The sequence below is a fragment of the Oncorhynchus mykiss genome, chromosome 17 (assembly GCF_013265735.2).
Source record: "Oncorhynchus mykiss isolate Arlee chromosome 17, USDA_OmykA_1.1, whole genome shotgun sequence".
In the NCBI taxonomy this organism is placed as follows: Eukaryota; Metazoa; Chordata; class Actinopteri; order Salmoniformes; family Salmonidae; genus Oncorhynchus; species Oncorhynchus mykiss.
Window position 1 is genome coordinate 10,063,653 of NC_048581.1, and position 22,252 is coordinate 10,085,904.

The window sequence follows — 22,252 nt, forward strand, 5'->3', positions numbered from 1 at the left end:
GTAATAGTTTAAAACAAATCTGACACAGCGGTTGCATTAAGGAGAAGTGGATCAAAAATTCCATGCATAACACTTGTATATTTTAGCAATGTTTTTATGAGTATTTCTGTAAATTGATGTGGCTCTCTGCAAAATCACCAGATGTTTTGGAACTACTGAACATAACGCACCAATGTAAACTGAGATTTTTGGATATAAATATGAACTTTATCGAACAAAACATACATGTATTGTGTAACGAAGTCCTATGAGTGTCATCTGATGAAGATCAAAAGGTTAATGATTAATTTTCTCTCTATTTCTGCATTTTGTGACTCCTCTCTTTGGCTGGAAATGGAAATGGAAATGGAATGGCTGTGTTTTTCTGTGTCTTGGTTCTGACCTAACATAATCGATTGGTGTGCTTTCGTCGTAAAGCCTTACTGAAATTGGACACCGTGGCTTGATTTACAACAAGTTTGTCTTTAAAATGGTGTAAAATACTTGTATGTTTGAGGAATTTTAATTATGGGATTTCTGTTGTTTTTGAATTTGGCGCCCTGCAGTTTCACTGGCTGTTGGCGAGGTGGGACGCTACCATCCCACATATCCCAGAGAGGTTAAGAGTAGCTGCTGCCTTTACAACAACTAATGGGGATCCTAATGATATACCAACCCCCTCCTCCACCCAGGTGTACCTGTAGAGGGATGACGATATAACCCCCCCAGGTGTACCTGTAGAGGGATGATGATATAACCCCCCCAGGTGTACCTGTAGAGGGATGACGATATAACCCCCCCCAGGTGTACCTGTAGAGGGATGATGATATACCCCCCCCCCCCCTCTTCCCAGGTGTACCTGTAGAGGGATGACGATCATGAAGATCTTCTTCTCCTTGTCTGACAGGATGTATTTAACGAAGGCCCAGCCAGTACCAATCAACGCCAGAGTGATGAACAGCAGAGCCCCCTTCAACCTGCACACAACACATTATCACACACCACATTACCACACACCACACACACACGTTATTATGCAACACAAATGTAACAGACACACACATATCAAAACGTCACACTGATCAGAAACACGCTTTACTCATTTCATATGTAAATACACTTTTTTAGTCAATGCCACTGACATTGTTCGTCCTAATATTTATATATTTCTAAATTCCAATCTTTTACTTTTAGATTTATGTGTATTGTTAGATACTACTGCACTGGTGAAGCTAGGAATACAAGCATTTCACTACACCCACAATAACATCTGCTAAATGTGACCAATAACATCTGCTAACCATGTGACCAATAACATCTGCTAACCACGTGACCAATAACATCTGCTAACCACGTGACCAATAACATCTGCTAACCACGTGACCAATAACATCTGCTAACCACGTGACCAATAACATCTGCTAACCACGTGACCAATAACATCTGCTAACCACGTGACCAATAACATCTGCTAACCACGTGACCAATAACATCTGCTAACCACGTGACCAATAACATCTGCTAACCACGTGACCAATAACATCTGCTAACCATGTGACCAATAACATCTGCTAACCATGTGACCAATAACATCTGCTAACCACGTGACCAATAACATCTGCTAACCACGTGACCAATAACATCTGCTAACAACGTGACCAATAACATCTGCTAACCACGTGACCAATAACATCTGCTAACCACGTGACCAATAACATCTGCTAACCACGTGACCAATAACATCTGCTAACCACGTGACCAATAACATCTGCTAACCACGTGACCAATAACATCTGCTAACCATGTGACCAATAACATCTGCTAACCATGTGACCAATAACATCTGCTAACCACGTGACCAATAACATCTGCTAACCACGTGACCAATAACATCTGCTAACAACGTGACCAATAACATCTGCTAACCACGTGACCAATAACATCTGCTAACCACGTGACCAATAACATCTGCTAACCACGTGACCAATAACATCTGCTAACCACGTGACCAATAACATCTGCTAACCATGTGACCAATAACATCTGCTAACCATGTGACCAATAACATCTGCCGCCCCATTTTGGGGTAGCCTAGTGGGTAGAGCGTTGGACTAGTAACCGAAAGGTTGCAAGTTCATATCCCCGAGCTGACAACGTACAAATCTGTCGTTCTGCCCCTGAACAGGCAGTTAACCCACTGTTCCTAGGCCGTCATTGAAAATAAGAATTAGTTCTTAACTGACTTGCCTAGTTAAATAAAAGGTAAAAAAATAATAAAAAATAATAAAAAATCTGCTAACCACGTGACCAATCACATCTGCTAACCACGTGACCAATCACATCTGCTAACCACGTGACCAATCACATCTGCTAAACATGTGTATGTGACCAATAAATGTGATATTATACATACACTATGACACACACCCATTTTATATAAACACACAGATGTAACCCCCCCCTCCAGAAATATCACCCAGACTGAAATATCACCCAGACTGAAATATCACCCAGACTGAAATATCACCCAGACTGAAATATCACCCAGGCTGAAATAGAAGTCAGACTGACAGGTGGGTGATGTAGTACATGACAGCCCATCCTTCTATGGGGTGTCCCTCCGTGTTGATGAAGTGGTAGTTGATCTGAGAGGAAGACCAACATGTTATAGGATATTCCATTGTACATCACAGGCAATTGTAATTTAGTGGGGTCGGTTAGGTGGAGGATGTACGTGGAGGTCCGTGTGTGTGGGTTGCTCTGTGGGTTGCTCTGTGGGTTGCTCTGTGGGTTGCTCTGTGGGTGTGGAGGTCAGTATGTATGTGTGTGTGTCTACATGTGTGTCTGTTGTACTCACGCTGTGGAAAACCAGGGAGATGGACTTGGTGAAGGCCAGAGCTGCCATCAGCCAGTGGATCTTAAACACACTGTACCTACAGGAGAGGATAGCAGAGGAAGAGAGAACGAGAGAGAGAGGAAGAGAGAGAGACAGGAGAGGATAAGAAGGGTTATAAACTGTTTACTGTGTGCGTTCCTATGTGTACCGGTGCTTCATCAGTGTGTAGACCCAGAACAATGTCTGCTACAGGGTTTCCGGCTGATAAGATTAATGAATATCCGATCAAAATAAAACTGTAGCCGGCCAGATTGTCCAGGGCTGCCCATCATACACCCTGCAGTACCATACTCTTCTCTCACTGCCTTATGAGCTGCTGAGAGACAGACAGAGAGAGAGAGAGCATAGGCTACTGTTGATTGTGAAGATAACAGGCCTCTTTCATTGCAGTAAAATGATCAGTAGAGAGTAGGTCTATAGAGAACAGCCTAGGAGAAGAGTAGAGAGTAGGTCTACAGAGAACAGCCTACATGAAGAGTAGAGAGTAGGTCTATAGAGAACAGCCTACAAGAAGAGTAGAGAGTAGGTCTATAGAGAACAGCCTACAAGAAGAGTAGGTCTATAGAGAACAGCAGAGTAGGTCTATAAAGAACAGCCTAGGAGAAGAGAGTAGGTCTATAGAAAACAGCCTACAAGAAGAGTAGGTCTATAGAGAACAGCCTACAAGAAGGGTAGAGAGTATGTCTATAGAGAACAGCCTAGGAGAAGAGAGGTCTATAGAAAACAGCATACAAGAAGAGTAGAGAGTAGGTCTATAGAGAACATTCCACAAGAAGAGTAGGTCTATAGGTCACAGCCTACAAGAAGGGTAGAGAGTAGGTCTATAGAGAACAGCCTACAAGAAGAGTAGAGAGTATGTCTATAGAGAACAGCCTACAGGAAGAGAGTAGGTCTTTGGAGAACAGACGACATGAAGAGTAGGTCTATAGAGGACAGCCTAGGAGTAGAGTAGGTCTATAGAGAACAGCCTAGGAGTAGAGTAGGTCTATAGAGAACAGCCTAGGAGTAGAGTAGGTCTATAGAGAACAGCCTAGGAGTAGAGTAGGTCTATAGCGAACAGCCTAGGAGTAGAGTAGGTCTATAGCGAACAGCCTAGGAGTAGAGTAGGTCTATAGCGAACAGCCTAGGAGTAGAGTAGGTCTATAGCGAACAGCCTAGGAGAAGAGTAGGTCTATAAGAGAACAGCCTAGGAGAAGAGTAGGTCTATAGCGAACAGTATACAAGAAGAGTAGATCTATAGAGAACAACCTAGGAGAAGAATAGAGAGTAGGTCTATAGAGAACAGCCTAGGAGTAGAGTAGGTCTATAGAGAACAGCCTAGGAGAAGAGTAGGTCTATAGAAGAACAGCCTAGGAGAAGAGTAGGTCTATAGAGAACAGCCTAGGAGAAGAGTGGCTCTATAGAGAACAGCCTAGGAGTAGAGTAGGTCTATAGAGAACAGCCTAGGAGAAGAGTAGGTCTATAAGAGAACAGCCTAGGAGAAGAGTAGCTCTATAGAGAACAGCCTAGGAGTAGAGTAGGTCTATAGAGAACAGCCTAGGAGAAGAGTAGGTCTATAGAGAACAACCTAGGAGTAGAGTAGGTCTATAGAGAACAGCCTAGGAGAAGAGTAGGTCTATAGAGAACAGCCTAGGAGAAGAGTAGGTCTATAGAGAACAGCCTAGGAGTAGAGTAGGTCTATAGAGAACAGCCTAGGAGTAGAGTAGGTATATAGAGAACAGCCTAGGAGAAGAGTAGGTCTATAGAGAACAGCCTAGGAGTAGAGTAGGTCTATAGCGAACAGCCTAGGAGTAGAGTAGGTCTATAGCGAACAGCCTAGGAGTAGAGTAGGTCTATAGCGAACAGCCTAGGAGTAGAGTAGGTCTATAGAGAACAGCCTAGGAGTAGAGTAGGTCTATAGCGAACAGCCTAGCAGTAGAGTAGGTCTATAGCGAACAGCCTAGGAGTAGAGTAGGTCTATAGCGAACAGCCTAAGAGTAGAGTAGGTCTATAGAGAACAGTATACAAGAAGAGTAGTTCTATAGAGAACAACCTAGGAGAAGAATAGAGAGTAGGTCTATAGAGAACAGCCTAGGAGTAGAGTAGGTCTATAGAGAACAACCTAGGAGAAGAGTAGGTCTATAGAAGAACAGCCTAGGAGAAGAGTAGGTCTATAGAGAACAGCCTAGGAGAAGAGTAGGTCTATAGAGAATAGCCTAGGAGAAGAGTAGGTCTATAAGAGAACAGCATAGGAGAAGAGTAGGTCTATAGAGAACAGTATACAAGAAGAGTAGATCTATAAAGAACAACCTAGGAGAAGAATAGAGAGTAGGTCTATAGAGAACAGCCTAGGAGTAGAGTAGGTCTATAGAGAACAGCCTAGGAGAAGAGTAGGTCCATAAAGAACAGCCTAGGAGAAGAGTAGGTCTATAGAGAACAGCCTAGGAGAAGAGTAGGTCTATAAGAGAACAGCCGAGGAGAAGAGTAGGTGTATAGAGAACAGCCTAGGAGAAGAGTAGGTCTATAGAGAACAGCCTAGGAGAAGAGTAGGTCTATAAGAGAACAGCCTAGGAGAAGAGTAGGTCTATAAGAGAACAGCCTAGGAGAAGAGTAGGTCTATAGAGAACAGTATACAAGAAGAGTAGATCTATAGAGAACAACCTAGGAGAATAGAGAGTAGGTCTATAGAGAACAGCCTAGGAGTAGAGTAGGTCTATAGAGAACAGCCTAGGAGAAGAGTAGGTCTATAGAAGAACAGCCTAGGAGTAGAGTAGCTCTATAGAGAACAGCCTAGGAGAAGAGTAGGTCTATAGAGAACAGCCTAGGAGAAGAGTAGGTCTATAGAGAACAGCCTAGGAGTAGAGTAGGTCTATAGAGAACAGCCTACAAGAAGGGTAGAGAGTATGTCTATAGAGAACAGCCTAGGAGAAGAGAGGTCTATAGAAAACAGCATACAAGAAGGGTAGAGAGTAGGTCTATAGAGAACAGCCTACAAGAAGAGTAGAGAGTAGGTCTATAGAGAACGGCCTAGGAGAAGAGAGGTCTATAGAAAACAGCATACAAGAAGAGTAGAGAGTAGGTCTATAGAGAACATTCCACAAGAAGAGTAGAGAGTATGTCTATAGAGAACAGCCTAGGAGTAGAGTAGGTCTATAGAGAACAGCCTAGGAGTAGAGTAGGTCTATAGCGAACAGCCTAGGAGTAGAGTAGGTCTATAGCGAACAGCCTAGGAGTAGAGTAGGTCTATAGCGAACAGCCTAGGAGTAGAGTAGGTCTATAGCGAACAGCCTAGGAGAAGAGTAGGTCTATAAGAGAACAGCCTAGGAGAAGAGTAGGTCTATAGCGAACAGTATACAAGAAGAGTAGATCTATAGAGAACAACCTAGGAGAAGAATAGAGAGTAGGTCTATAGAGAACAGCCTAGGAGTAGAGTAGGTCTATAGAGAACAGCCTAGGAGAAGAGTAGGTCTATAGAAGAACAGCCTAGGAGAAGAGTAGGTCTATAGAGAACAGCCTAGGAGAAGAGTAGCTCTATAGAGAACAGCCTAGGAGAAGAGTAGGTCTATAGAGAACAGCCTAGGAGAAGAGTAGGTCTATAGATAACAGCCTAGGAGAAGAGTAGGTCTATAGAGAACAGCCTAGGAGAAGAGTAGGTCTATAGAGAACAGCCTAGGAGAAGAGTAGGTCTATAAGAGAACAGCCTAGGAGAAGAGTAGGTCTATAAGAGAACAGCCTAGGAGAAGAGTAGGTCTATAGAGAACAGTATACAAGAAGAGTAGATCTATAGAGAACAACCTAGGAGAAGAATAGAGAGTAGGTCTATAGAGAACAGCCTAGGAGTAGAGTAGGTCTATAGAGAACAGCCTAGGAGAAGAGTAGGTCTATAGAAGAACAGCCTAGGAGAAGAGTAGGTCTATAGAGAACAGCCTAGGAGAAGAGTAGCTCTATAGAGAACAGCCTAGGAGTAGAGTAGGTCTATAGAGAACAGCCTAGGAGAAGAGTAGGTCTATAAGAGAACAGCCTAGGAGAAGAGTAGGTCTATAGAGAACAGCCTAGGAGTAGAGTAGCGCTATAGAGAACAGCCTAGGAGAAGAGTAGGTCTATAGAGAACAGCCTAGGAGAAGAGTAGGTCTATAAGAGAACAGCCTAGGAGAAGAGTAGGTCTATAAGAGAACAGCCTAGGAGAAGAGTAGGTCTATAGAGAACAGTATACAAGAAGAGTAGATCTATAGAGAACAACCTAGGAGAAGAATAGAGAGTAGGTCTATAGAGAACAGCCTAGGAGTAGAGTAGGTCTATAGAGAACAGCCTAGGAGTAGAGTAGCTCTATAGAGAACAGCCTAGGAGAAGAGTAGGTCTATAGAGAACAGCCTAGGAGTAGAGTAGGTCTATAGAGAACAGCCTAGGAGAAGAGTAGGTCTATAGAGAACAACCTAGGAGTAGAGTAGGTCTATAGAGAACAGCCTAGGAGAAGAGTAGGTCTATAGAGAACAGCCTAGGAGAAGAGTAGGTCTATAGAGAACAGCCTAGGAGTAGAGTAGGTCTATAGAGAACAGCCTAGGAGTAGAGTAGGTCTATAGAGAACAGCCTAGGAGAAGAGTAGGTCTATAAGAGAACAGCCTAGGAGTAGAGTAGGTCTATAGAGAACAGCCTAGGAGAAGAGTAGGTCTATAAGAGAACAGCCTAGGAGAAGAGTAGGTCTATAGAGAACAGCCTAGGAGTAGAGTAGCGCTATAGAGAACAGCCTAGGAGAAGAGTAGGTCTATAGAGAACAGCCTAGGAGAAGAGTAGGTCTATAAGAGAACAGCCTAGGAGAAGAGTAGGTCTATAAGAGAACAGCCTAGGAGAAGAGTAGGTCTATAGAGAACAGTATACAAGAAGAGTAGATCTATAGAGAACAACCTAGGAGAAGAATAGAGAGTAGGTCTATAGAGAACAGCCTAGGAGTAGAGTAGGTCTATAGAGAACAACCTAGGAGTAGAGTAGCTCTATAGAGAACAGCCTAGGAGAAGAGTAGGTCTATAGAGAACAGCCTAGGAGTAGAGTAGGTCTATAGAGAACAGCCTAGGAGAAGAGTAGGTCTATAGAGAACAACCTAGGAGTAGAGTAGGTCTATAGAGAACAGCCTAGGAGAAGAGTAGGTCTATAGAGAACAGCCTAGGAGAAGAGTAGGTCTATAGAGAACAGCCTAGGAGTAGAGTAGGTCTATAGAGAACAGCCTAGGAGTAGAGTAGGTCTATAGAGAACAGCCTAGGAGAAGAGTAGGTCTATAAGAGAACAGCCTAGGAGAAGAGTAGGTCTATAGAGAACAGCTTAGGAGTAGAGTAGGTCTATAGAGGACAGCCTAGGAGTAGAGTAGGTCTATAGAGAACAGCCTAGGAGTAGAGTAGGTCTATAGCGAACAGCCTAGGAGTAGAGTAGGTCTATAGATAACAGCCTAGGAGAAGAGTAGGTCTAAAGAGAACAGCCTAGGAGAAGAGTAGGTCTATAGAGAACAGCCTAGGAGAAGAGTAGGTCTATAGATAACAGCCTAGGAGAAGAGTAGGTCTATAGAGAACAGCCTAGGAGAAGAGTAGGTCTATAGAGAACAGCCTAGGAGAAGAGTAGGTCTATAAGAGAACAGCCTAGGAGAAGAGTAGGTCTATAAGAGAACAGCCTAGGAGAAGAGTAGGTCTATAGAGAACAGTATACAAGAAGAGTAGATCTATAGAGAACAACCTAGGAGAAGAATAGAGAGTAGGTCTATAGAGAACAGCCTAGGAGTAGAGTAGGTCTATAGAGAACAGCCTAGGAGAAGAGTAGGTCTATAGAAGAACAGCCTAGGAGAAGAGTAGGTCTATAGAGAACAGCCTAGGAGAAGAGTAGCTCTATAGAGAACAGCCTAGGAGTAGAGTAGGTCTATAGAGAACAGCCTAGGAGAAGAGTAGGTCTATAAGAGAACAGCCTAGGAGAAGAGTAGGTCTATAGAGAACAGCCTAGGAGTAGAGTAGCGCTATAGAGAACAGCCTAGGAGAAGAGTAGGTCTATAGAGAACAGCCTAGGAGAAGAGTAGGTCTATAAGAGAACAGCCTAGGAGAAGAGTAGGTCTATAAGAGAACAGCCTAGGAGAAGAGTAGGTCTATAGAGAACAGTATACAAGAAGAGTAGATCTATAGAGAACAACCTAGGAGAAGAATAGAGAGTAGGTCTATAGAGAACAGCCTAGGAGTAGAGTAGGTCTATAGAGAACAGCCTAGGAGTAGAGTAGCTCTATAGAGAACAGCCTAGGAGAAGAGTAGGTCTATAGAGAACAGCCTAGGAGTAGAGTAGGTCTATAGAGAACAGCCTAGGAGAAGAGTAGGTCTATAGAGAACAACCTAGGAGTAGAGTAGGTCTATAGAGAACAGCCTAGGAGAAGAGTAGGTCTATAGAGAACAGCCTAGGAGAAGAGTAGGTCTATAGAGAACAGCCTAGGAGTAGAGTAGGTCTATAGAGAACAGCCTAGGAGTAGAGTAGGTCTATAGAGAACAGCCTAGGAGAAGAGTAGGTCTATAAGAGAACAGCCTAGGAGAAGAGTAGGTCTATAGAGAACAGCTTAGGAGTAGAGTAGGTCTATAGAGGACAGCCTAGGAGTAGAGTAGGTCTATAGAGAACAGCCTAGGAGTAGAGTAGGTCTATAGCGAACAGCCTAGGAGTAGAGTAGGTCTATAGCGAACAGCCTAGGAGTAGAGTAGGTCTATAGCGAACAGCCTAGGAGTAGAGTAGGTCTATAGAGAACAGTATACAAGAAGAGTAGATCTATAGAGAACAACCTAGGAGAAGAATAGAGAGTAGGTCTATAGAGAACAGCCTAGGAGTAGAGTAGATCTATAGAGAACAGCCTAGGAGAAGAGTAGGTCTATAGAAGAACAGCCTAGGAGAAGAGTAGGTCTATAGAGAACAGCCTAGGAGAAGAGTAGGTCTATAAGAGAACAGCATAGGAGAAGAGTAGGTCTATAAGAGAACAGCATAGGAGAAGAGTAGGTCTATAGAGAACAGTATACAAGAAGAGTAGATCTATAGAGAACAACCTAGGAAAAGAATAGAGAGTAGGTCTATAGAGAACAGCCTAGGAGTAGAGTAGGTCTATAGAGAACAGCCTAGGAGAAGAGTAGGTCTATAGAAGAACAGCCTAGGAGAAGAGTAGGTCTATAGAAGAACAGCCTAGGAGAAGAGTAGGTCTATGGAGAACAGCCTAGGAGAAGAGTAGCTCTATAGAGAACAGCCTAGGAGAAGAGTAGGTCCATAGAGAACAGCCTAGGAGAAGAGTAGGTCTATAGATAACAGCCGAGGAGAAGAGTAGGTGTATAGAGAACAGCCTAGGAGAAGAGTAGGTCTATAGAGAACAGCCTAGGAGAAGAGTAGGTCTATAAGAGAACAGCCTAGGAGAAGAGTAGGTCTATAGAGAACAGTATACAAGAAGAGTAGATCTATAGAGAACAACCTAGGAGAATAGAGAGTAGGTCTATAGAGAACAGCCTAGGAGTAGAGTAGGTCTACAGAGAACAGCCTAGGAGAAGAGTAGGTCCATAGAAGAACAGCCTAGGAAAAGAGTAGGTCTATAGAGAACAGCCTAGGAGAAGAGTAGCTCTATAGAGAACAGCCTAGGAGAAGAGTAGGTCTATAGAGAACAGTATACAAGAAGATTAGATCTATAGAGAACAACCTAGGAGAAGAATAAAGAGTAGGTCTATAAAGAACAGCCTAGGAGTAGAGTAGGTCTATAGAGAACAACCTAGGAGAAGAGTAGGTCTATAGAGAACAGCCTAGGAGAAGAGTAGGTCTATAGAGAACAGCCTAGGAGAAGAGTAGGTCTATAGAGAACAGCCTAGGAGAAGAGTAGGTCTATAGAGAACAGCCTAGGAGTAGAGTAGGTCTATAGAGAACAGCCTAGGAGAAGAGTAGGTCTATAGAGAACAGCCTAGGAGTAGAGTAGGTCTACAGAGAACAGCCTAGGAGGGTAATGACCTCCATGTGAATAAGTTTACTGTGCAACTCGCTATTCAGGTAGGATGTAATCTTTGAACTTAAATGTATTTATTTTATTCCTATTTATAATAATTTGTTACTGTATATCATTGTTATAATTTGTTACTGTATATCATTGTTATAATTTGTTACTGTATATCATTGTTACTACGGTGGGCCTATTTATTATAAATGTATTATTATTCATGTTGTAAAATAAATATCAGTAGCCTATTGCTCCCATTGCTCTATAGAGAACAGCCTAGGAGAAGAGTAGATCTATAGAGAAAAGCCTAGGAGAAGAGTAGGTCTATAGAGAACAGCCTAGGAGAAGAGTAGGTCTATAGATAACAGCCTAGGAGAAGAGTAGGTCTAAAGAGAACAGCCTAGGAGAAGAGTAGGTCTATAGAGAACAGCCTAGGAGAAGAGTAGGTCTATAAGAGAACAGCCTAGGAGAAGAGTAGGTCTATAAGAGAACAGCCTAGGAGAAGAGTAGGTCTATAGAGAACAGTATACAAGAAGAGTAGATCTATAGAGAACAACCTAGGAGAAGAATAGAGAGTAGGTCTATAGAGAACAGCCTAGGAGTAGAGTAGGTCTATAGAGAACAGCCTAGGAGAAGAGTAGGTATATAGAAGAACAGCCTAGGAGAAGAGTAGGTCTATAGAGAACAGCCTAGGAGAAGAGTGGCTCTATAGAGAACAGCCTAGGAGTAGAGTAGGTCTATAGAGAACAGCCTAGGAGAAGAGTAGCTCTATAAGAGAACAGCCTAGGAGAAGAGTAGCTCTATAGAGAACAGCCTAGGAGTAGAGTAGGTCTATAGAGAACAGCCTAGGAGAAGAGTAGGTCTATAGAGAACAACCTAGGAGTAGAGTAGGTCTATAGAGAACAGCCTAGGAGAAGAGTAGGTCTATAGAGAACAGCCTAGGAGAAGAGTAGGTCTATAGAGATAATACAGTAGGCACTAACTAGCCTTTCTTGGTAATTGCTGCAACATAGCCTGTTCCAAACTTTTGTGAAGGTTCAAACCATTTTCGCAAGCGTTTTGTTTCATTCTGTTGAGCCATTTTCTTTGGCCAACTTAAGTTGCAACTAATGGTGTGTTTGCCACAATAGAATAATCCTGTTCGTATTTTCCATATAAAAACAACGGCTTGACTTTTGATATTACCCTAATAAAGTTTACCATTTTTGAAAAAGGTTTGTTGTGGCTACTAGCCTCCTATACTGGGGGCCCACGACCTGAAGGCGGCGCGGGAGGCCTACGATATTAAGGCGGCGCGGGAGGCCTACGATCTGAAGGCGGCGCGGGAGGCCCACGACCTGAAGGCGGCGCGGGAGGCCCACGACCTGAAGGCGGCGCGGGAGGCCCACGACCTGAAGGCGGCGCGGGAGAACCCACGATATCAAGGCGGCGCGGGAGGCCCACGATATCAAGGCGGCGCGGGAGGCCCACGATATCAAGGCGGCGCGGGAGGCCCACGACCTGAAGGCGGCGCGGGAGGCCCACGATATCAAGGCGGCGCGGGAGGCCCACGATATCAAGGCGGCGCGGGAGGCCCACGATATCAAGGCGGCGCGGGAGGCCCACGACCTGAAGGCGGCGCGGGAGGCCCACGACCTGAAGGCGGCGCGGGAGGCCCACGACCTGAAGGCGGCGCGGGAGGCCCACGACCTGAAGGCGGCGCGGGAGGCCCACGACCTGAAGGCGGCGCGGGAGGCCCACGACCTGAAGGCGGCGCGGGAGGCCCACGACCTGAAGGCGGCGCGGGAGGCCCACGACCTGAAGGCGGCGCGGGAGGCCCACGACCTGAAGGCGGCGCGGGAGGCCCACGACCTGAAGGCGGCGCGGGAGAACCCACGATATCAAGGCGGCGCGGGAGGCCCACGACCTGAAGGCGGCGCGGGAGGCCCACGATCTGAAGGTGGCGCGGGAGGCCTACGATCTGAAGGCGGCGCGGGAGGCCTACGATCTGAAGGCGGCGCGGGAGGCCTACGATCTGAAGGCAGCGCGGGAGGCCTACGATCTGAAGGCGGCGCGGGAGACCTATGAGTGGGGTCACAGCCACGGAGACCATTGTCCAGCACCCCTGGATCAAATGGGCTTAAGTGCCGTGCTCAAGGGCACAGCGACAGATTTTTAACGTTGTCGATTGCGGGATTCAAACAAGCAACCTTTCGGTAAGTGGCCAAAACACTCTAACCTTGAAGCTACCTGCCGTTTAGCAGACACAGTAGCCGATCTGACAAGGATAAAGAAATGCATGTCGGTGTCGTAGCATGCCGCAGTGCGTGTGTGTGTGTGTACCTGTGCTTCAGCAGTGTGTGTGTACCTGTGCTTCAGCAGTGTGTGTGTGTACCTGTGCTTCAGCAGTGTGTAAACCCAGACCATGGCTATAATGAAGAAAACTCCAGCCATGAAGATGTAGAGACGAGGGAGAGGGATCTCTGCTGCTGACAGGTAACCTCCTGGGTTCTTCTCCGTCACCTCCACCTGGACACACACACACACACACTCAGAAAACACTAAGAAATGAAAACACTAACAAGGTAATACAGAACACCACTCACGTTGAGAGTGTAGGGGCGGTTGTTGCCTGGCAGAATGTTCTCGCAGTAGTGGAAGTCGAGGTTGTACAGGCCCTCATCCAACTGGCCAATCACCATGTGGAACTGTGGAGAGGGAGGAGCCAAGGTCAGCTGTCACTCAAATAAACACCCAGCAGTGTGAGAGTTGAACAATGTGTGGAAGACTAAAAGCTGTGGAAAGGTTGGAGAATTATTTGACAGTGTCTGTAAAAAGGTTGTTTTAAGGTTTTGCGGAAGATGTTTTGAAGGTATTTAAACGTTGTGTAAAGGTTGTGTTAAGGTTAGTGGACTCACCCTGAAGCTGTAGGAGCCATTGATTTTCTGCACATCCAGAGTCAGCCCGTTGATCCGCCCCGTCTGGCGAAACATAGTCAGAAGTTACACACAAAGAGAGAGAGAGAGAGAAACACACACAAAGAGAGAGAGAGAGAGAGAAACACACAAAGAGAGAGAGAGAGAGAAACACACAAAGAGAGAGAGAGAGAGAGAAACACACACAAAGAGAGAGAGAAACACACACACAGAGAGAGAGAAACACACACACAGAGAGAGAGAAACACACACACAGAGAGAGAAACACACACACAGAGAGAGAAACACACAAAGAGAGAGAGAAACACACAAAGAGAGAGAGAGAGAAACACACACACACACAGAGAGAGAAACACACAAAGAGAGAGAGACACACACAGAGAGAGAGAGAGAGAGACACAGAGAGAGAGAGAGAGAAACACACAAAGAGAGAGAGAGAGAAACACACACACACACAGAGAGAGAAACACACAAAGAGAGAGAGACACACACAGAGAGAGAGAGAGAGACACACACAGAGAGAGAGAGAGAAACACACAAAGAGAGAGCGACACACACACAGAGAGAAAGAGAGACACACACAAGCTTGGTAGATTTTTTAGTCTCCATTTTGTCCAACTCCGCCTTTACTTTTTCCTCCTTGGGTTCTGGCTTCTTTTCCTCCTTCGTCCCCTCCTCTTTCAGCACTGGATCTTTCTTCTTTTCCTCCTTCGTCCCCTCCTCCTTCAGCACTACATCTTTCTTCATTTCCTCCTTCGTCCCCTCCTCCTTCAGCACTCCAGCTTTCTTCATTTCCTCCTTCGTCCCCTCCTCCTTCAGCACTACATCTTTCTTCATTTCCTCCTTCGTCCCCTCCTCCTTCAGCACTCCAGCTTTCTTCATTTCCTCCTTCGTCCCCTCCTCCTTCAGCACTACATCTTTCTTCATTTCCTCCTTCGTCCCCTCCTCCTTCAGCACTCCAGCTTTCTTCATTTCCTCCTTCGTCCCCTCCTCCTTCAGCACTATATCTTTCTTCATTTCCTCCACATTACTCTTCTGTACTGTCACTTTCAAGTCATTGACAGTTGCTCTTCTTCTCCTGGAACCTGAACACACAGCCAATCAGAAGACAGCACATAATGATGACGATAATGATGGATGCAACGTGAATAAACTCTAACATTGATACTCTGTAGTCAGGTTTCATATAAAGACAACCCTACTCTGTAGTCAGGTTATATATAAAGACAACCCTACTCTGTAGTCAGGTTACATATAAAGACAACCCTACTCTGTAGTCAGGTTATATATAAAGACAACCCTACTCTGTAGTCAGGTTACATATAAAGACAACCCTACTCTGTAGTCAGGTTACATATAAAGACAACCCTACTCTGTAGTCAGGTTACATATAAAGACAACCCTACTCTGTAGTCAGGTTACATATAAAGACAACCCTACTCTGTAGTCAGGTTATATATAAAGACAACCCTACTCTGTAGTCAGGTTACATATAAAGACAACCCTACAGGTTATATATAAAGACAACCCTACTCTGTAGTCAGGTTATATATAAAGACAACCCTACTCTGTAGTCAGGTTATATATAAAGACAACCCTACAGGTTATATATAAAGACAACCCTACTCTGTAGTCAGGTTATTATACAAAGACAACACTACTCTGTAGTCAGGTTATTATACAAAGACAACCCTACTCTGTAGTCAGGTTATATATAAAGACAACCCTACAGGTTATATATAAAGACAACCCTACTCTGTAGTCAGGTTATTATACAAAGACAACCCTACTCTGTAGTCAGGTTATTATACAAAGACAACCCTACTCTGTAGTCAGGTTATTATACAAAGACAACCCTACTCTGTAGTCAGGTTACATATAAAGACAATCCTACAGGTTATATATAAAGACAACCCTACTCTGTAGTCAGGTTACATATAAAGACAACCCTACTCTGTAGTCAGGTTATATATAAAGACAACCCTACTCTGTAGTCAGGTTACATATAAAGACAACCCTACTCTGTAGTCAGGTTATATATAAAGACAACCCTACTCTGTAGTCAGGTTACATATAAAGACAACCCTACAGGTTATATATAAAGACAACCCTACTCTGTAGTCAGGTTATATATAAAGACAACCCTACTCTGTAGTCAGGTTATATATAAAGACAACCCTACTCTGTAGTCAGGTTACATATAAACACAACCCTACAGGTTATATATAAAGACAACCCTACTCTGTAGTCAGGTTATATATAAAGACAATCCTACAGGTTATATATAAAGACAACCCTACTCTGTAGTCAGGTTATATATAAAGACAACCCTACTCTGTAGTCAGGTTACATATAAAGACAACCCTACTCTGTAGTCAGGTTATATATAAAGACAACCCTACTCTGTAGTCAGGTTACATATAAAGACAACCCTACTCTGTAGTCAGGTTATATATAAAGACAACCCTACTCTGTAGTCAGGTTATATATAAAGACAACCCTACAGGTTATATATAAAGACAACCCTACTCTGTAGTCAGGTTATATATAAAGACAACCCTACAGGTTATATATAAAGACAACCCTACTCTGTAGTCAGGTTATATATAAAGACAACCCTACTCTGTAGTCAGGTTATATATAAAGACAACCCTACTCTGTAGTCAGGTTATATATAAAGACAACCCTACTCTGTAGTCAGGTTACATATAAAGACAACCCTACTCTGTAGTCAGGTTACATATAAAGACAACCCTACTCTGTAGTCAGGTTACATATAAAGACAACCCTACAGGTTATATATAAAGACAACCCTACTCTGTAGTCAGGTTATATATAAAGACAACACTACTCTGTAGTCAGGTTACATATAAAGACAACCCTACTCTGTAGTCAGGTTACATATAAAGACAACCCTACTCTGTAGTCAGGTTACATATAAAGACAACCCTACTCTGTAGTCAGGTTATATATAAAGACAACCCTACAGGTTATATATAAAGACAACCCTACTCTGTAGTCAGGTTATATATAAAGACAACCCTACTCTGTAGTCAGGTTATATATTTATTTTTTATTTTATTTATTTATTTTACCTTTATTTAACCAGGTAGGCAAGTTGAGAACAAGTTCTTATTTACAATTGCGACCTGGCCAAGATAAAGCAAAGCAGGTCGACAGATACAACAACACAGAGTTACACATGGGGTAAAACAAACATACAGTCAATAATAAAGTATAAACAAGTCTATATACAATGTGAGCAAATGAGGTGAGAAGGGAGGTAAAGGCAAAAAAGGCCTTGGTGGCAAGGTAAATACAATATAGCAAGTAAAACACTGGAATGGTAGTTTTGCAATGGAAGAATGTGCAAAGTAGAAATAAAAATAATGGGGTGCAAAGGAGCAAAATAAATAAATTAATTAAATACAGTTGGGAAAGAGGTAGTTGATAGGGCTAAATTATAGGTGGGCTATGTACAGGTGCAGTAATCTGTGAGCTGCTCTGACAGTTGGTGCTTAAAGCTAGTGAGGGAGATAAGTGTTTCCAGTTTCAGAGATTTTTGTAGTTCGTTATATATAAAGACAACCCTACAGGTTATATGTAAAGACAACCCTACTCTGTAGTCAGGTTACATATAAAGACAACCCTACTCTGTAGTCAGGTTACATATAAAGACAACCCTACTCTGTAGTCAGGTTATATATAAAGACAACCCTACTCTGTAGTCAGGTTATATATAAAGACAATCCTACAGGTTATATATAAAGACAACCCTACAGGTTATATATAAAGACAACCCTACTCTGTAGTCAGGTTATATATAAAGACAACCCTACTCTGTAGTCAGGTTACATATAAAGACAACCCTACAGGTATATATAAAGACAACCCTACTCTGTAGTCAGGTTATATATAAAGACAACCCTACAGGTTATATATAAAGACAACCCTACTCTGTAGTCAGGTTATATATAAAGACAACCCTACTCTGTAGTCAGGTTACATATAAAGACAACCCTACAGGTTATATATAAAGACAACCCTACTCTGTAGTCAGGTTATATATAAAGACAACCCTACTCTGTAGTCAGGCTACATATAAAGACAACCCTACTCTGTAGTCAGGTTACATATAAAGACAACCCTACTCTGTAGTCAGGTTATATATAAAGACAACCCTACTCTGTAGTCAGGTTACATATAAAGACAACCCTACTCTGTAGTCAGGTTATATATAAAGACAACCCTACTCTGTAGTCAGGTTATATATAAAGACAACCCTACTCTGTAGTCAGGTTATATATAAAGACAACACTACTCTGTAGTCAGGTTACATATAAAGACAACCCTACTCTGTAGTCAGGTTATATATAAAGACAACCCTACTCTGTAGTCAGGTTACATATAAAGACAACCCTACTCTGTAGTGCTTTTTGGGTTGGGTTCTCCCTGTAGTTCAGGCCCCCCAGACAGCATACGAACACATAAGTATTTCCTTCAATCATTATTTATGACAAGAAACAGTAGCTACTCAGCCTCATGGCAAAATGTGTAGAACAGCGTGAAATTAACTCATGAATTCTTGAAAGTTGAGACTGAAAATGTGTGAAATTTTATAGAGGGAAAACATTTGCTTGGGGAATTTTCCTTTTACTTTCAATATTATTAATTTCCATTTTGGTTCTTATTCCTGGAAATTCTCTTTTTTTGGTGCAAAGGATCTCAATTGCAAATGCTCATAAAAAAAAAAAGGGGCAATAATGAATATTAACTGACAAAATGTTGTATGTAGTTTCTTGCAAAAGCCCTAAAAGAATATTTCTCTTAAAACTGATTCCTAAAAGATTTGTCCAGAGACTTAGTCAACTCCGTCAGATTAAACTAAAATCGAAAAAAATGAGTCAGGAATACGCAGGGACAGCTATACTATAAGGACCCTGTTTTGAATGACCTCAGTACATGCAGAGCAGCAAGACCACTCATGGTCTGTAAAGTTCATCATGTTCTGTACACTCAGTGTAATATATATATTTCAAATTAATATTCAGACAAATATTTGTGGGGAAAAAAGTTGACATTGTCCCATCTTTCAAGTATCTCCGAGCTCTAAAACGGCAAAATGTTTCTCTCAGCCTCATGGCAAAATGTGTAAAATAGCCATGAGACTATAGCATATAAAACGACAGTTCTTTCTGCACCATGGCAACAACCCCCCCTCCCCCACCCCCCCGGGGGACTGCACTACGCCACTGTGTTGTATTGAAGGGAGGTAAATACTGCTGACCTGAGTCTTCAGTGAGTGTCTTGTCTGTCTTCAGCTGGGTCAAGACGCTGTCCTGGTCTCCAGAAGACCTCACATTGACTCTACAGAAGAGAGGAGGACACAAACAGTTGGTTTTTGACACACACACACACACACACACGTATTCACTAGACACAAAAGCACAGCTAATTTCATCTCTCTCAGACAACCGTACCTGAGGTTGTTGGTGTCAATGAGGAAGAGGAAGAAGGGCTCAACACCGCTGTGTTTGCTGAGCGGACACACCGACGTCTCCTCCGCCTGGAGAACAAACATTACAACATTACTACACAACCTTGTACAACCTTACCACAACCGTTCAGAAACATTACATTAGGCCTATATGAACCCTGAAAGAACATCTCAAGAACAGCAGACCCTTTTCCTTTCTTCCTGAGCCAATCAAAATTCGCCTAGACCTATCGTCAAGTTGCTAGGTAACATGACTGAACAACATTGTTTGTTATCAAAACAATAACAAGCAACTCGGGGAAAAGTTTAAAACGCCCCGTGACACGGTTTGTGAAATTATATCAAATGTGAGCAAAAAAATAAATAAATCACACAGGAAGAAATACAGTAGCTCCAGTAATAGAAGTAATTTAGTCATTTTCTGAACCGTTTCATCCAGAGAAACCGTTTTCTTTGCTGTAAAGCTGTTTTCTCTCTGGTATTGCTGCTCGACAGCAAACGTGCAAAGCCTATCAGACTGGCAGTAGTAGCTAGCTAGCTAACGTTAGCCCTATGGAATTACTATGGGCTTGCGATCTACGCTCACTACAGTGGGTATCGTGGGCCGGCAAACATGCCAAAATGAACACGTGTATTTATTAAACGTATCAAGACCAAATATTGTACTCAGGGAACATATGAGAGGTGAATAGGCAACATTTGCTTCAGATCAAATCATTTTTATACTTTTTTTTTTTACCAACGTTTTTTTCTTGGGTTATTTCATATTTCTGTTCATTCTTTCCATCGACGCGTGATATTTTGATATGTCAAAATACGAACAAAAATATGGAACAAATGGAATACACATCGGAGAAATGCCCTTCACGCTCTGTTTCACTTGGATTTGGACTCATGTTTCCACCCTCCAGTGCTCGAAGCGCAGTACGTTGCATTTTGAGAAACACCAAATGTCTCACATAGTAGTCTATATATATCTCACCTTATCTACTTGATAGTGAAACCAATACCATGGTATTGTTGAACAGTCGATTTTGATTGGCTGGCGGGTCGTTCTAGAGAGTGCATTCATTTCAGATAACGGAAGAGTTGCAAAAGTGATTTGGTTTGATGAGATCTACTCACTGTGTAGGACAGCACGCCATTAACACGAGACTTGGAGAGACTGAATCCCACCTGTATGGAGAGAGAAAACAATGATACAATTCACTAACTGGAGACAATATAGCCAGAGATGAAGCTGCACACACATCAGTTGTTCTTACAGGGTGCTTGCTGTTGCCCTCGGGCAGTCTCAGGGAGAGAACGTTGACGTCCAGGGTTCCGTTGGCAAAGAAACCAAAGGTGTTGAGATGAACCACAAATCTAGAGTCATTCTGAAAGAGAGAGGTGGAGGGAGAGATGGAGGGGAGGGAGAGAGAAAGAGGTGGAGGGGAGGGAGAGAAAGTGGTGGAGGGGAGGGAGAGAAAGTGGTGGAGGAGAGGGAGAGAAAGTGGTGGGGGGAGAAAGTGGTGGAGGGGGGAGAGAAAGTGGTGGAGGGGGGAGAGAAAGTGGTGGAGGGGGGAGAGAAAGTGGTGGAGGGGGGAGAGAAAGTGGTGGAGGGGGGAGAGAAAGTGGTGGAGGGGGGAAGAGAAAGTGGTGGAGGGGGGGAGAGAAAGTGGTGGAGGGGGGGAGAGAAAGTGGTGGAGGGGGGGAGAGAAAGAGGTGGAAGGGGGGAGAGAAAGAGGTGGGGGGGGAGAGAAAGAGGTGGGGGGCAAGAGGGATGGGGGGGCAAGAGGGATGGGGGAGAGACAGGTTGGAGGGAGGAAGAGAGGGAGGTGGAGGGAGAGATGGAAGGGAGAGAAAGGGAGATGGAGGGGAGACGGGTTGGAGGGGAAGGATGGGGCAAGGGGGCAAAAGGGATGGAAGGGAGACAGGTTGGAGGGAGGAAGAGGGGAGAGAGGGAGGTGGAGGGAGAGAGGGAGGTGGAGGGAGAGATGAAGGGGAGAGACAGGTTGGAGGGAGGAAGAGAGTTGGGGGGGAGGCCGATGAGGGGGAGAGGTGGCATTTGTTATCCAAGTATGACAAATATCAATGTGAAAAATGTATCAATTTATTTTTTACCTTTATTTAACTAGGCATGTCAGTTAAGAACTATTTCTTATTTTCAGGGGCAGGATGACAGATTTGTACCTTGTCGGCTCGGAGATTCGAACCTTTCGTTTACTAGTCTAACCACTAGGCTACCCTGCCTCCCCATCACGAGAACATCGACGCTGTAGACAGTGTATCTAGCTGAATGCGTTAACATCTCAGCTGATGTAACGTTAGCCAGCCAGCTAACTAACCATTTTCTAGTTGTTTAGCTGCAACGTTTCTTTGGACAGTCCAAGTGTAAAAATCACAGACACATTAAAAGGTTGCCTAGTTAGCCAGCCAACTAAATAGCTGGCTAAGTTAAGTGATTAGTAGCAGCTAGCAAACAGTTGCAGAAATCCCCTGACGTAGGTGCTAAACAAGTGCTACACATTAGCCAGCTAGCTTAGCTATGGCTGAAAAGGGAAAAACATTGCTACCACTATCCCAAGTTCGCATATTATTGGCTATAAGTACACATTACCTGAGATCACACAGTATATGAAGTAACGTTAAAGCAAGGTTGGTGTTATTTTACCTTTAGGGCGAGTTTGTGTCTTCTTGCTTCGCAAAAGACCAGCACGAGTGCGAAAACCGCTAAACCAACGCCCCCATGTCGTCCCATGGTAGCTCACTAGACGGCTGGTAATATGTTACACAACTAGAGTATACACCTATTCACTACAGAATAAATTATATTCTTTGATAACGAGTGAAAATAATCAATTTACCAAAACTATTTTGCTTCCCTAGTTCACACTTCCTGGTATCATTGCTACTTACACGTCACCAGAGTAACCGGTGCCCACTCTGCTGCGGTGCTCCCAGGCGGAGGGAGGGTGTAGGACAACAGAAAACACCAGCTAAGGTTTAAACAGTCTTCTCCAAAGACTGAATTA

The 22,252-nt window shown here is 43.6% G+C and overlaps 1 protein-coding gene across 4 annotated transcripts in view; it reads right to left on the bottom strand.

Moving 5' to 3' along the window:
• Positions 1-22,213, bottom strand: part of LOC110485396 (protein GPR108) — a 28,997-nt gene extending 6,784 nt beyond the window's left edge. The window contains exons 1-13 of one of the 4 annotated variants that reach the window (XM_036948906.1): positions 22,137-22,183; positions 21,892-21,995; positions 20,504-20,614; positions 20,364-20,414; positions 19,222-19,307; positions 19,029-19,108; positions 14,372-14,826; positions 13,724-13,786; positions 13,412-13,513; positions 13,201-13,334; positions 2,837-2,912; positions 2,551-2,624; positions 839-956 (exon numbers count right to left, since the gene is read on the bottom strand). In XM_036948906.1, coding sequence (XP_036804801.1) covers positions 839-956; positions 2,551-2,624; positions 2,837-2,912; positions 13,201-13,334; positions 13,412-13,513; positions 13,724-13,786; positions 14,372-14,826; positions 19,029-19,108; positions 19,222-19,307; positions 20,364-20,414; positions 20,504-20,614; positions 21,892-21,978 — 1,437 coding nt within the window. In that variant the 5' untranslated portion in view covers positions 21,979-21,995; positions 22,137-22,183. Of the gene's footprint in view, positions 1-838; positions 957-2,550; positions 2,625-2,836; positions 2,913-13,200; positions 13,335-13,411; positions 13,514-13,723; positions 13,787-14,371; positions 14,827-19,028; positions 19,109-19,221; positions 19,308-20,363; positions 20,415-20,503; positions 20,615-21,891 lie in introns of all 4 variants that reach the window. The other 3 variants (XM_036948907.1, XM_036948908.1, XM_036948905.1) reach the window with 3 other exon arrangements.
• Positions 22,214-22,252: the final 39 nt, after the last annotated feature.